This window comes from Rhinatrema bivittatum, chromosome 3 (assembly GCF_901001135.1).
Source record: "Rhinatrema bivittatum chromosome 3, aRhiBiv1.1, whole genome shotgun sequence".
Classification (NCBI taxonomy): domain Eukaryota; kingdom Metazoa; phylum Chordata; class Amphibia; order Gymnophiona; family Rhinatrematidae; genus Rhinatrema; species Rhinatrema bivittatum.
In genome coordinates, this window is record NC_042617.1 from 559,904,308 (window position 1) to 559,917,681 (window position 13,374).

The 13,374-nt window shown below is 45.6% G+C and overlaps 1 protein-coding gene across 6 annotated transcripts in view; it reads left to right on the top strand.

The window, feature by feature from the left end:
* The window catches only part of NHSL1 (NHS like 1), a 374,547-nt gene that overhangs the window by 290,775 nt on the left and 70,398 nt on the right, over nt 1–13,374 (top strand). For 5 of the 6 annotated variants that reach the window (XM_029596468.1, XM_029596471.1, XM_029596469.1 and 2 more), the window contains exon 2: nt 4,870–5,022. In XM_029596468.1, coding sequence (XP_029452328.1) covers nt 4,870–5,022 — 153 coding nt within the window. Of the gene's footprint in view, nt 1–1,075; nt 2,126–4,869; nt 5,023–13,374 lie in introns of those variants that run through there. The other variant, XM_029596472.1, reaches the window with a different exon arrangement.

Here is a 13,374-nt window from a genome sequence, read left to right on the forward strand (position 1 = left end):
GTGAATTCCAGTAGTTCATACTTGGAAACTCTCCGGGTTTGACCTGTAGATTTAAGGATTTCAATTTAATCTCCAGGTCGCTGGAAACACCCGAGAAATCTTTGGGTGCTGACCCCCTCCCCTCCTGTTCTCTGCAGGTTGCCTGGATGAGGGTGCACAGTAGTTCTTTTGTTCTGTTATGCCCGCTCTAACCTCACTCCCTTCCCCTCCTGTTCTGCGCTCCATGGGAGTCCAGGAGTTGGATTAGGGAGCAGAATGGCTCCTTTTTGCCTGCTCCAGCTTCAGGCCCTCTTCTCCTGTTCCCTGCATGCTGCCTGGGGGGGGGGGGAAAAAAGCGAGATTGGAGCAGGAAGCAGAAAGCTCATTAGGAAGCGGAGCTCTGCTCCCTAATGAGTGTCCTGAGTGCCCCAGGGAGGGGGAAGAGCATTGCGGTCCGGAATGGAGGGAAGAGGATGTGTTTGGGGAGAGAGGGGAGAGTGGAGTAGGGAGAAAGAAGATAAGAGAAAATGTGTGTGTGTGTGTGTGTGAGTGGAAGAGAGCATACTGATGTATAACCCCCATTTCACTGTACAGTAAAGACCTGGCTCTTCTGCCAAGCTTACTCTCCTTAGCCAGCAGCATCCCCCAGTTGCTCTAATAGGCAACAGACCCACCCCTGATCCCTGCCGCACCCCAGCACTCTGGCCCTTGACCCCGCTGTTTTTCTATTTTCTTTTACTGTGCTGTATAGTGTTATTTATACAGTATAATATGATATGCTGCGACTCCCCCAGTCGAATAACAAATCCTAGTAATAAATAAATACAAACAACCCACATCAAATCTCACAGTGACTACGATTTACAAGGTCCCAGCTGCTCTACAGCTTTCTCCTGGGGGCTGAAAAGCAGACACTCAGGCTTGAGGCCCATAAAAAAAATGTGCTCTGTTGTTGTGCTGCTGGTGACCCGGGCACTGTCTTGCTGATAAGCAGTGCACCCTTGCTCGGACTGGAGTTTCTTCCTGGTAAAGCGAGCGCTGCCTGAGTAGAGACCCGCTGCCCTCTCGGGCTTGGCCTTGTCCTGCTAGAGCACATATCCTGCTGTTTGGGATTTCGCGAAACGACGGGATCCCTTTTGAAAAGAGAGATCAGAGATTGAGACGAATGTGAACTGTTGCTACCCTTGAGTTTCGCGGGCGTCGAGGAGGCGCGATTCCGGTTATAGAGTCGTACTTTGCCTTGTCGATGAGATTAATGGTGCATGCAAAAGTTTTTATTTTATGGTTAAAAAAAAATAAATCTGGGAGAGTATGTAAGGTGCACCAAGGCAGAATGAATGATTTTTGTAAGTGCAGGCGCGTCAGTCATAATGAGCTTGTATTTAATGAGTTTGTTTAATTCTTCTCCGCCGGAGGCTCGAGGTGAAATGCAAAGCGCCAAGTTCTCGGGCTTCCGAGGCGGGAAGGGGCAGGGGCCGCCATCCTGCTCGGCTTGTGGGCTGTGAGCGGCGCTGAACGAGTTGACAGATCCCAATGCTGCAGTCACTTTGCACTCTGCCCGAGCCAAGAAAGTGTCGTCGTCCCCTCTCTAGTCCCGAGGATCTGCTTTCCCTCCCTGCAAGAGCTAGAAAGAGACTGACAGGAATGCCTTCCCCATTTTTGTGTTTTGTTTTGTGGAGAAGCTGCCTTGCTTGATTAAACCCGAGAAGGGACTGAAGGAAGCACCGAGGCAGAAAGCCCCCCTCATCTTGATCTCACGCATCTGTGCACTTGGCGACGGGCTTTTTTCTTCTTTCTTTCTTTCTTTCTTTCTTCCTCCACGTGCTGGAGCAGACAGCCCCCCCCGGGATCAGGGGGGAGGGGGCAGCTTTTTCATGTTCAAGGGTTGGTGATGCTTCCTTACCGCCGGAACAGTCAGAGAAAGAGAGCATCAAAGGTGCATTACAGAATAATAATAATAATAATAAATAGCGAGGAGAGGGGGAGGGGGGTTCGCGCCGCTGTGGAAAGTACAAACAGAAGCAGCCACCTGCTCCTCGCTCGCACGTCTGTGGGTTTTCGGCTGCGGCGCCGGATGCAACCTTGGCCATGGTGGTGTCGGTGAACACCAAGCTGAGATCTCTTCTTAAGCTCTTCAAGACAAGGAGTAAGTGAAGGGTGAATGTCGTGGCTTTTTATGCTGTTGAATATTGAACTGTGACCTGTGGTTGGGACAAGTCGCTGTACTTTGGCATCGCTCTGAGTTGCAGCAGGGAGGGCGAGTTTCGGCTGCTTTTGTCTCCTTGCAAAGCCTTTCCCCCCCCGGTCCCCAGGGGCAGCGTTTGGTGGCCGGGGGGGGGGGGGGGAGGCTGCGCTTCGCTGCCTTGTTACTTTCACCTCGGGAGCCTTGGCGCCAGTTTTCGGGCGACCCCCGTGAGAGTGGAGCCCTGGCTCGGGCAGGATTTGGTTTCCCCTGCCGGTTGGAGTGGCAGAGCCCTATCCGGCCGTGTTTCGGTGTCACTCACCGGTCGGTGACAGCGTGCACCCCCCCCCCCCCCGGTTCATGTGAACGCCTTTGAGGCTCCGATCTAAGGTAAATGCCTCGTTTGCCACTCATGACAAGGAAGTGACTTGTCCAAAAGAGCAGCGGCGGGGCTCGAATTTAAGGGAAGTCCAATTCCCCAGTCACTGGACCCCCCCCCCCCCCCTCCAACTTCCTAGCATTTGAATTCGTATTTGTTGGTGATAACTTGACTAGTCCCGCGTCTCAGGGGCTCTGTTAGTCTTCAGTTTGATCTGTGATGGTTTAACATTTCCTTGGTAAAGGAGCTCTCGGAAATTTTGATAAGTCCTGTTTTGTTTTTTTCCAGTACCATACTCATTGACTCAGATAAACCCCAGAATGACCCATGTAGTCTCCCAGTTGAGATTCCTCCATTTTGGGTAGATATGCACATACATTTCTATATACTACCCTGTGCAGCCCCACATCCTTCAAACCTTTTCGCACCAGGCTCACCATATCCCCATACCAATATGATATGATATTTTTTCATGAATGTCGGTATATAAAAATGTTAAATAAATAAATAAATAAAATATCTGGCCCCGGCATGCCAGATAGCTGCAATCTGTGCAAGATTCTGAAATTAGGAACGAGTGCGTTAGTTAGTATTGGTTTTTCAGCTTCTGTTTCTATAGTGAAATGCTCCTGAAATACTTTCAAACAGGTACTGAAAAATCGGGCTGGGCTCCCAGGTTTCTTAGGACGGGATCCCGGTGGTTGTCCTACTCCCAAGTCTCTGGCTGAATATCACTGATATGCAATGAACATAGGAGTGGGGCAGCAGCAAACAGGGCCAGATTTATAGATGCACCCCTAGGGGTTCCACCTCAAACTTCTGGCAAAAGGGAGGGGGAGGTCCCCAGATACAAATTGAAGCTCTCCTTCAGCAGAAGACAGTGGCATCAGTGGAGGTCAGCATCCTTCCGCATGTGCGTAATGGAAGTAACTGGAAATCCGGCCCTGGTTACAGCAGATGACTGAGGTCTGCAGCCTGCGTGCAAACAGTGGCTCTTTGGAAGGGGATGTGCAGGTGAAGAGCTGGTAAAGTCTGGTGCCAGATTGGAAAGGGAAACTGCTCTGGTGCTGCCGGGGGTGGGGGGGAGGAGACCCACGGCTCTTGTGCCACACCCTGAGGCTGCTTCCTTGCACTAGGTCAGGTAGGAAGAGAGAAACTGGAAGGGGATGGGTGGGAGAGTACCTAGAGAGTGGAGAGTACCTGAGGAAAAAGTTGGGATGGGGTGGAGTGCTTAGAAGCAGGGCAAAGAAGTGGGAGGGAGGTGGTGAAAGTGCAGGGATTGATGCAAAGAAGCTGTAAGAGGTGGGGATAGCCCCTGGAAGGATAGGAAGGGGTGAATGTTGCCTGAAGGGAGGAAAAAGGGTGCATACATTAAACTCCTATAATTAACCTGTACATTGCGCGGATTGGCATTCTGTGAAGATGCATTATTGAAATACCTGATTTCAGCTGGCAGTGTTCAAACCAGTGGGAAGCTTTTGTCATATGTCAAAATGAGTTTAGGAGAACAGCTGTTTCCAGCTCTTCATTACAGCGGTCACAGCTTCTAGTCACGCATGGCCAGCTGCTAAGGAATTCTTAACCACTGAGTGGAATCTTCCACTCATGATTTGCTTCTTTCGCATCCTTTACCTGCTTGAGAAGCCACCACAAGTCGGCATCGTATGAGGAAAGATTGAACTTGCCTCTACTTGCACTGGTCTGCCCTAATGCCAGTCAGTGCTGTGATCAGTAACCGTTGAGAAAGAAAAGAAAGCAGGTGTTGTCACGATAAGTTACTCCGGCGTGGTCTCAAATGTCATGCCGGTTTGTAGGCACGGTGCTTTCTCTCTGCACCTCGCACGTGGATTTCCACCTCTGGGAACAGCTCCGTGTGTCTTGTGTTGCTAGAAGTCGCCTGGTTAGAGGTTTTACAATGATGGAGAGAGACGTTCACTGTTGCGCTGCCATAAGAAGAACATCTGTCAGCAGAAGTTAAGTTTGCACCTCCTAGAGCAATGCAGTCGGGAAGGGAATGATATTCAGGGGGCCCGAGACCGACGTTCCCTGCAGGGTACATCAGTTGGACAAGTGCTCTTACGTATAATCCAGTCCACCGGGCTTCTCCGGGCAGAGCATTTTTTTTTTACTACTGCTTTAAAAGAAAAAAAAAATCTTGTACACGGTTCCTATAAAAATGACGTAGAACAAGAAAAGGGGGAAGGATTATTTTAACAAACATGACCAGAAACTAAAAAGGAGGGTAGTCCACCCTATTGAAGAGCTAATAGAAATATTTCCAGTAAATGGGGTACTTAAGTGTGTTTCTTTGCTTTTTTTCTCTTTTCAGCTGTTTCCAATCTAGACGAGGAGAAGAAATGGACGGTCCACTACACAGCGCCCTGGCATCAGCAGGAGAATGTTTTTCTTCCTTCCTCGCGGCCTCCCTGCGTGGAGGATCTGCACCGCCAGGCCAAGCTGAACCTCAAAAGCGTCCTCCGAGGTGAGGGGGAACAGGGCTGCCTCTCTACTTTCCAGCACCTGACCATCCCGCTGCATGAGTCCCTGGGTCACTGATGCCTTTCTGGAGGTTATTTCAGTATCGCCGATGAGCAGTAACAGGACAAGACTCCTCTTTATTTACTATTACTACTACTTATCATTTCTGTCGCACTACTAGATTTACACAGCACCGTACAGGTACACAAGGGAGACAGTTCCTTCTCCGTAGAGCTTACAGTGTAATTAAGACGGGTTTTTAAAATTTTTCTCTAGATCTGATAGCCAATTCATAAAGTTAGGAGCCAGCAGTTGAGGAAGAGGAGCAGGGGCGGGGGGGGGAGTCTGCTGCAGCTCCTTTAAGGGACTGTTTTCCTGTTCTGTGAAAAGGCTTAGCAAACGATGCTCTTAATTTCAATTTAACGTGTGTCCCAGTCTCCCCCCCCCCCCCCCCCCCCCCCCAACAACACTCTCATCCCCACTATTCTCTTTCTCTCCCTCTGTCAACCCCCCCTCATGCCACCCACCCATCCTCATCCAGGATCTCCCCAGCCGCTGATTCCAGGTGCTTACACCTCCCTTTCACCTTCTAACCTCCGCTGCCCAGAGGAGCAGCTTTGCCTTTTGGTCTGATTAGCGCAGCTCTTCGTGAGTTTGGGCCTGATCTCCTGGCGTCAGTTGCAGCGGGAGCTGGAGTGGGGCTTGAAAATCCCGGGTGTCTCGGGGAAGCTTCTGGTCACTCATGGTGGGCCTGGTGCCTGGGATTCGTCAGACCCTGAGTTAAGACAGATACACAGGCTCCTGAACAGGATTCGCTTCATTGCCCACCGTATTTATTTGTGACTCTGCATCAGATCACTCCACTATGAAACAGGCAACATAGACTTGTGGTTAATGGTCCCTCCTTCCATCCCCTACACCCCCCCAATAAATACAGGGATGTACTAAAACTGTAGAGAGAGAGAGGACTGGGATGATGAGGTCACAAATAATGTCCACCATATTTTAATTTTATTCATCTCCCTTCTGTTTTCCTGATGTGACTCTTATTAACAGATACATATCTACATAGCTTTTAGCATGTTTGTTTGTTTTTTTTTGGGGGGGGGGGGTTGTTTAACAGGGGGAAGCACAGTTTAGAGCATTAACTGTTCATTTGCCCTTTGGTTTTTGTTTTTTTTTTTAAGCTTTGTACATAAGTTCCATTGGATGATTACATTTTTTGTCACAAACCTTGGCATTGGAAGACATTCCTTAAACAATCTGTGATGCATGCATGAATATTTTATATATTTGTTTATTGGTTTTACTGTAATTCCAAGAACAAAATCTTGTACAGAAAATAGGAAAACACAATCTAAGTATTACATAAAGTGCGTAAAGAGAACTTTAAAAACATTTTAACCCACAGTGAAGAGGGCGACTGAGGCCTAGAGAAGAAAAGTTTTTTATGGAAAAGAAAAAAATGGCTTACATTAGCATCAGCTCAGCAAAATATACAAAATGTATCCACATTTATGGAGAAGATAACACAGTAGAGAGTAAAGCTGGAGAGGAAATAGATTTTTGCCTTAGAGCTATAAATGTGGTTAGTTGGGGATCAAAAAAGATATTTGACCCCCTTCAGCTTAACCATACATTTACAAGGAAAATATAACCAAAATAAGGCTCCAAGTTGTAACACGCCAGGCCTCAGGAGCAGAAATTTCTTTCTCCCAGGACAAGCAGGATGGGTGACATCATCAGATGGAGCCTGGCACGGAATACTTTTGTCAAAGTTTCTAGAAGTTTTGACTGGCACACTGAGTATGCCCAACATGCCACCAACCCCGGAGCCACACGGGGTCCCCCTTCAGTCTCCTTTTTTCCACGGAGCTGTTGCCTCGCGGTTTGTGGAGCTCTCATTGTTTTTCCCTCACGGAAGAATTTCACTGTTTTTCTTTGGGTTTTTTCCCCGTCTCGGGGTCCCCCCATCGCGAATCGATTCCTCCAGCGTTCGTAGCTGGGTTGCTTTTGCTACATCAGGAAAAATATTAACTTGATTTAAAAAAAAAAAAAAAAAGGGGGTAATTCTGTTATGAAAGAATTATCACAAGGTCTCAATTAGAATCCACCACAAACGGAGCCAATAAAGTTGAAGTAGACATCTCCACCAGATCAGAACTTCCAGAAAAAATCAGTAACATTCAAAAAATCAGTTGGTGAGCAGAATTTATTTGGGAATTCTTCCTGGCAGAGAGTAGATAGGAAGTCTCTGCAATAGGTGGTAAAATGTTCTCCGGTATTTTCAATATTTCCAGGAAATACCTTGTCAACATTTGAGACGGTGGCACTGCTTTTTTGCCTAGGAAAATTGATCAGTCTTATATTTTTTGATCTAAAAGTTCCATTTAAATTGCAAAGCTGTGTGACCTTTCATAATAGTCCCAACATTGTCTTTTAATGAGGACATCTGCAACTTGCGTGGAGGTCTTTGCCAACTCTTCTTGTGTAGTTTGCAAGGGTAAAGCAAGAGACTGCTGAGAAACTACATACTGTCCCAATTGAGAAGAAAGACCAGCAGTTGCCTTCCATATAGAGTCCAGAGTAATTATAGTAGGTCTGGAAAGAGATTTCTAAAGGCAACACATATTTACTTTGATCTGTAGCTTGAGGAATATTAACTGCTCCCATGGGCATCAAAGCCGCACTCCCTATCACTCCAATTCCCTCAACCTCTGGCTGCTTCAAAATTGTAGAGCAGCCCACGATAGTCCCATGAAATCCCTCTGGCCGTAGATCCACAGCGGTCCCAGAGAAAGCCTCTACCACCAGTTCGAGTGGAGGCTGGTCGAGAGGAGGCCAGCTATCCAGCGAAAGAGAAATGATGGAGTTGGGGAAGAGCGACTCCGTTCCCATGCACAGTGCGCCTCCCAAGGACGTTTCACTGGTACATGAAGTCTGGGCTGAGTCTCTTTCTGTGAAGACCACAAATCTCTTGATGGGACCGGTAACCACCGGCGAAGAATTTTCAGGGTACGTGCAAGCTTTCCCTTTTCACTTCCCCATCGGTTCACTTCAGAAAGAACTTTATAGAGGAAAAAGTTTTGTTTAAATGTGGAAAGCCTCATCGGGAGTAAACGTTAACGGCGACCATTTTGGAAGCCCCCTTCGCCTGTCATGCATGTATAATTTTAAACATGTTTGGGCAAACTGCATGTCACATATGAGGCTTAAGGTCTCTATTGATGTGAGTGCTATGTAGGCACTTACAACTCTTCAGGTCTTAAAATAAAACAGCAGGGTCTTCAGTTCTCGGTTGATAAACTTCTTCCTGACATCGGTTCTGTGCAGGTCTTTGTGCTTAGTATCCTGGTTTGCTCTGCAGATTTGCGGTGTGTGGGTCAGCCTTATGGGTGATGCTGCCACAGTCGCTCGCTGTTCTGACAAGAATATTGAGTCTCCTGGAAGGGGCTGCACAGGTGGAACCATTTATCACTGGCGCACAGCCCTCGACAGATGTCATTCCTTATACGAGGCCATCACTAATTTAAGAACAGTAGAATCCAGGAGTAGACTATTTGTTTTAGCTACTCCATCCTTAGAAACAGAGGAAATCTAAACCTACCTCTCATTAATTTAAACCCTCCCAAATATCTCATTGGTTGATCTACTGAAAGACTTTTATTACATTTGCCCCATTCTGTTTTCATCACATATCAATCTATATGGTTATACATAGCTCAGCTCTGATTCAGCCTGGTTGGTTTATGAAGACCATCTCAATTCTTAAATTCCAAATATTTTATTAAGGAAACAAAAGTGGAAAACAGAGAACTTGTTAGATTATGAAATAGGAATAACTATCATAGAGGCTGTGAACTGTGTTTATAGCTGTGATAAAGCCTTTTTTGCAGATGTTGTCTGAATTCATTGTCCAAAGCAATACTTGCTGTGGTTCTGAGAGAGACGGATGTGTCTTGGAGCCTCAGATGTCTCTGAGTGCTGCTTACAGAATATGGAAGGTCCTCACATAGTAAGGCAAATCTCCCAGAATGCGCTCTCTCTCTCTCTCACCCAATCAGAGCCCCAGGGGATATACATTTACAAGATGTACACATAGCAAATGCTAATAAGTTTTTCTCTACGGCCACTGGGTGGTAGTCTAACATACAAAGTCTGATCATGCAGAGCACTGAAGAGAACAGAATAGCAAAATAATATAAAATTACTGTGTGTACAGAACAATATATTCAGGGTCAAGGTTTGCCTAGTGCAGCAGACACATACCATTTGTGTTTGTTTTAGCAAGGACTCTCTAGCTATTAATACCTTGTCTGGAAGAGCTGCCAAAGACCTGTAAACCACTCTGGATTATTGCTTTTAGAAGTTTAAAACTAATATATTTTAAAAGATTTTTCTATGATGATTTTTAAATGAAACAAATGAATCTTCTGGCGCATTTTGTCTCACTCATAATTGGCAGAGATGGCTCTCCCAGTATAACTGCCAGAAAGTTACATGTCCCAAAGCTGGAGAGAAGAGCATCTAGCATCAGGGCCAGGAAAGTTACAAGGGGATCAAAGTCTACTATTTAGAAAAAATTTGGATCCTTCTTTTTTTAGTTTACATTTTTATTATGTCCACTGATGGCAAGATCCAGCAAGAACACAGGGTCTTCTTTCATTCCTGGTGCAGTGTCATAAACCCCAGCTGACCTTTGATTTTCCGCTTGCTTCTTTGCCACTAGGAATCCTGCGTTTATTCTGGGCTTTTATAAATGGACTAAGCACAAGAGGAGGAGCAGCCTAGGGATTACAGCAGTGGGCTACGAACCAGGGAAGCCAGGATTCAAATCCCACTGCTGCTTCTTGTGGCCGTGGGCAAGCGACTTTACTCTCCATCGCCTCAGGTACAAACTTAGATTTAAGCCCTCTGGGGACAGGGAAATGCCTACAGTACCTGACTGTAATCTGCTTTGAAGTGCCGAAAAGCAGAGTATAAATAAAAATAAATTATTATTGTGATTTTTGTTTGTTTGTTTTTTTTTTTTAACTTCTACTGCTTCCCCTGGAAGCAGTAGAAGTAGATATTTTTCGGTGTTACTCTCGATTCCCCTGTGGGATCTCATTTCATGATCTCTCTTTTACCTTTTGCAATACAATCAGTCTTCTACCATTGAAGAATGCCTGCTGGATCTCGCCACTGGTTGGTTAGAAATGGATAACTCTTCCGCCAGCCAATCAGTAGCTCTCTTCTGATAAGGCACGTGCTGCTAAGGGACTGTGCTGTTCCGGAGGAGTTACCAGTTCAGTCCGAGGGAGGGAATGCTGGTAGACATTCAGCAGCAACGGCCACACGGGCCCGGGACACGCCTGTACTGCACTCCTTCCATGTCCCTCATACCGAAAGGGTCTTGTTACAGACATCCTGCTGGCTTAGATTAAGGAGACATCAGCTGGCATGAAGGAAAGGACCATAGTATCTTAGCTTCCAGCTCTTCCTACACACCTCTCCTCTGTAAGGTCTGAGAATGACCGGGCTGGAAATTCAGGAATTGCAAGAGATAAGCCAGTCAGAAGCTAGAAAATGGTGTTCTTTGTATTGAACTTGGGCATTAAGCATCTAACCTGTGAACTAAGACTATGCTGTGTTTGCAGGACCCTGCCGGATTATCATTTGCACTCTAACGTGGCCTCATTGTTTTTAACAGAAAAGTATTTATTTATTTATTTTTATTTATGAACTTTTAATATACCGACATTCGTAGAACACATCACGCCGGTTTACAATTAATGAAGAAAGGAAAGTTACATTGAACGGGGAGAAGGGAGCAGGCAAGATGTGCACATACATTGGACACATGGTAAGAAACACAAAAAGGGGCTGAACTAGCACACCTTGCGGCGTCCATTTAAACTGAAACCAAGGAGCCCTTTCCAGAACACTCCTGCAGCTGTGATGACTGTTCCCTTCTCTTTCATGGTCAAGAGTGAAATACAGTTGTTTGAGTGTGTGCACTTGTGAGCTTTATCACAAAGCACAGAAGGTGGTTAGTGTTAAAGGGAGTTGTCACTAAAACCAGGAGTATGGAAGTTCCTCACAAAATAAACATCCCCAGCATCAAGAGCAAACCTACCTAGCAAGCAACCAGCAGGCCGATGCAATATTGGTGCACGTTAAATGGGCACTCACGATTGAGCACTCGCTCACTTATGACTCGCTAGTCCACCTCTCTGGGACACCCAATGCAAAATGTAAATGAGCTGCTGTGGTAAAAAGGAAATTGCGTACCCCTAGTGCCTCCTCTGCAGCGGGCACCCAGGAGAGGTGGCTGTCAGCCGGTTAGGAAAATGGATGCTCAATTTTAGAGCGTCCCTTTTCCTAACCTGACCACCGGCACACTTTGTTTTATTGTTGTTGTTTTTTTGGGACATTTCTAATTTTTTTGTTTCTTCGACTTGTATTTTCTGCTCTTCTGTACATTTTTTGGGCTGCTTCGAGCAGGCATTAATTTTAGTGAGTAGAAATGTGTGCTTCGGGTGCACATTTTTTTTTTTTTTGTATGGAGGGGAATAGATAATAGCCTCATCAACGTGCATTTGCATGTGATGAGCGCTATTACCTACACACGCATTTTGGACGCGCTATCCCTCATTTTGCATCGGGGGTTATGGACGCGCATCCAGTCGTGGGTTGAGCCGTGCGCTCTAGCCAGTGCAAGATATAGCATCAGCTGAAAGATTGTTTTAAGAGGAAATGGTATATCATTTTGTCCTAAGAGATTAAGGAATGCAAATGTAGGTCCTCACCTCACTCATGGTTTGATTAAAAAAAAAAAAAAAAAGTGCTGTGAACTAAAAAAAAAAACCCAAAGGGGGGTGGCCAATGTTTTTATTTGGCACACGTAAAAGTAATCCCTATTTGGTCTGATGCATGGTGAGGATCCAGTTTGCATACTGCAAGGTGTGAGGATTTTTTTTTATCAATCCTTAGACGTGCATGACACAACCTGCGAAGATTCTCAGCCAGTTCGGAGCGAGTTACATCGTAGGAGGGTGACTTTTCAAGCATGGAGAGAGAGGGGTCCAAAGAGAGCTCCCGAGAGCTCCACAGAGACTGCTGAGCAGATGTGCGTGTGGCAGCTGCTGTCCAAGCAATTGAGAGAGAGAATCCTAGGAGGTTGCAGCCTGAGACTGCAGCGAGTTTGCTGAAATCGCGGCTTTCTCTGGATTTTCCGTGTCTTGGAGACAGGAGGCAATTTGTCTGTGGAGTGGAAAGGTGGTTCCCCTGAAGGAAAAGTCAGTCGAGTGCACCAGGACTAGACCAGACTCTTGGGACCAAGTTTCCAGAGTTCATCCTACCAAGCTGGATGTGGGGTTCCCACAAAAGGCTACGGTGAACAGTGTATTAAGGGTAAATATATCAGCAGATATCTCAAGCCATAATAATCGAGAATTGGGAGAGTATAAAGAAAGAAAAGCTTTGTGTACCAATAAGAGAGATCTTATTCTTTCTTTTTTTCTTTTCTGTACTGCATATATATTCCATTTTTGCCTGGGACTTGGAATATTTTAAGCCACCTTAAGTTAAGAACTTTTAAACGGAATCCATCATTTCAGCAGGTCAGTATTCGTGTTCTGAATATATGCAAAGTGCATTTCTATCGATATAAGATTCCTCATATTCACTTAGTAAAGCTGTGTTTAATTATATTCGTTGTGCATATTCATTGGAGAGAGAGATAGGAAAAGCTTAGAGCACACCTTATAGAATCCTGGGTCTGTGCAGTCCTTCGGTGCTGTTAACTAGGGGTGAAGGATTGTGTGGTGAATAAAGGAATCCCCCAGTATTGGAACAGATGGCCTGGACATTGTATTTTGTTTCCCCGACCCCAAAAGAACCTGCATAGCACACAGTAACATAAGGGTGATATTATAAGTGTTTTTCCCTATAGTGATCCCCTTTCCTCAACCAGCCTAATAACCTGAAGTGGGGTTTCACAAAAATGGAAGAACTGTAGAAAAGGTTTGCAAGAGCTGAAAAGATGCAGCATAACGAGGGGCTAATGAGATCAGGTTGGAAATTAAAAAAAAAAACAAAAACAACTTTTCAAAGTTTGCACAATGTTTTAGAGGAAAATACAAGGAAAAGTGACTTATAAACGCTGGTTATATTTATTTGGAAGCAAACCAGGGAAAATGGTGACCAGGATACTGACTGCAGCTAGGAAATTTCATTTTATATCAGTGATTAACAACATTGGGGAAGTAAGGTTCTCTATGATGGGAGCAGTCAGGATTTTGTGAACTTTTTTTGCAACTTTTATCAAAAGAGACAAATTTTCAAGAAGCTGGGAAATCCCCTAAATAACATT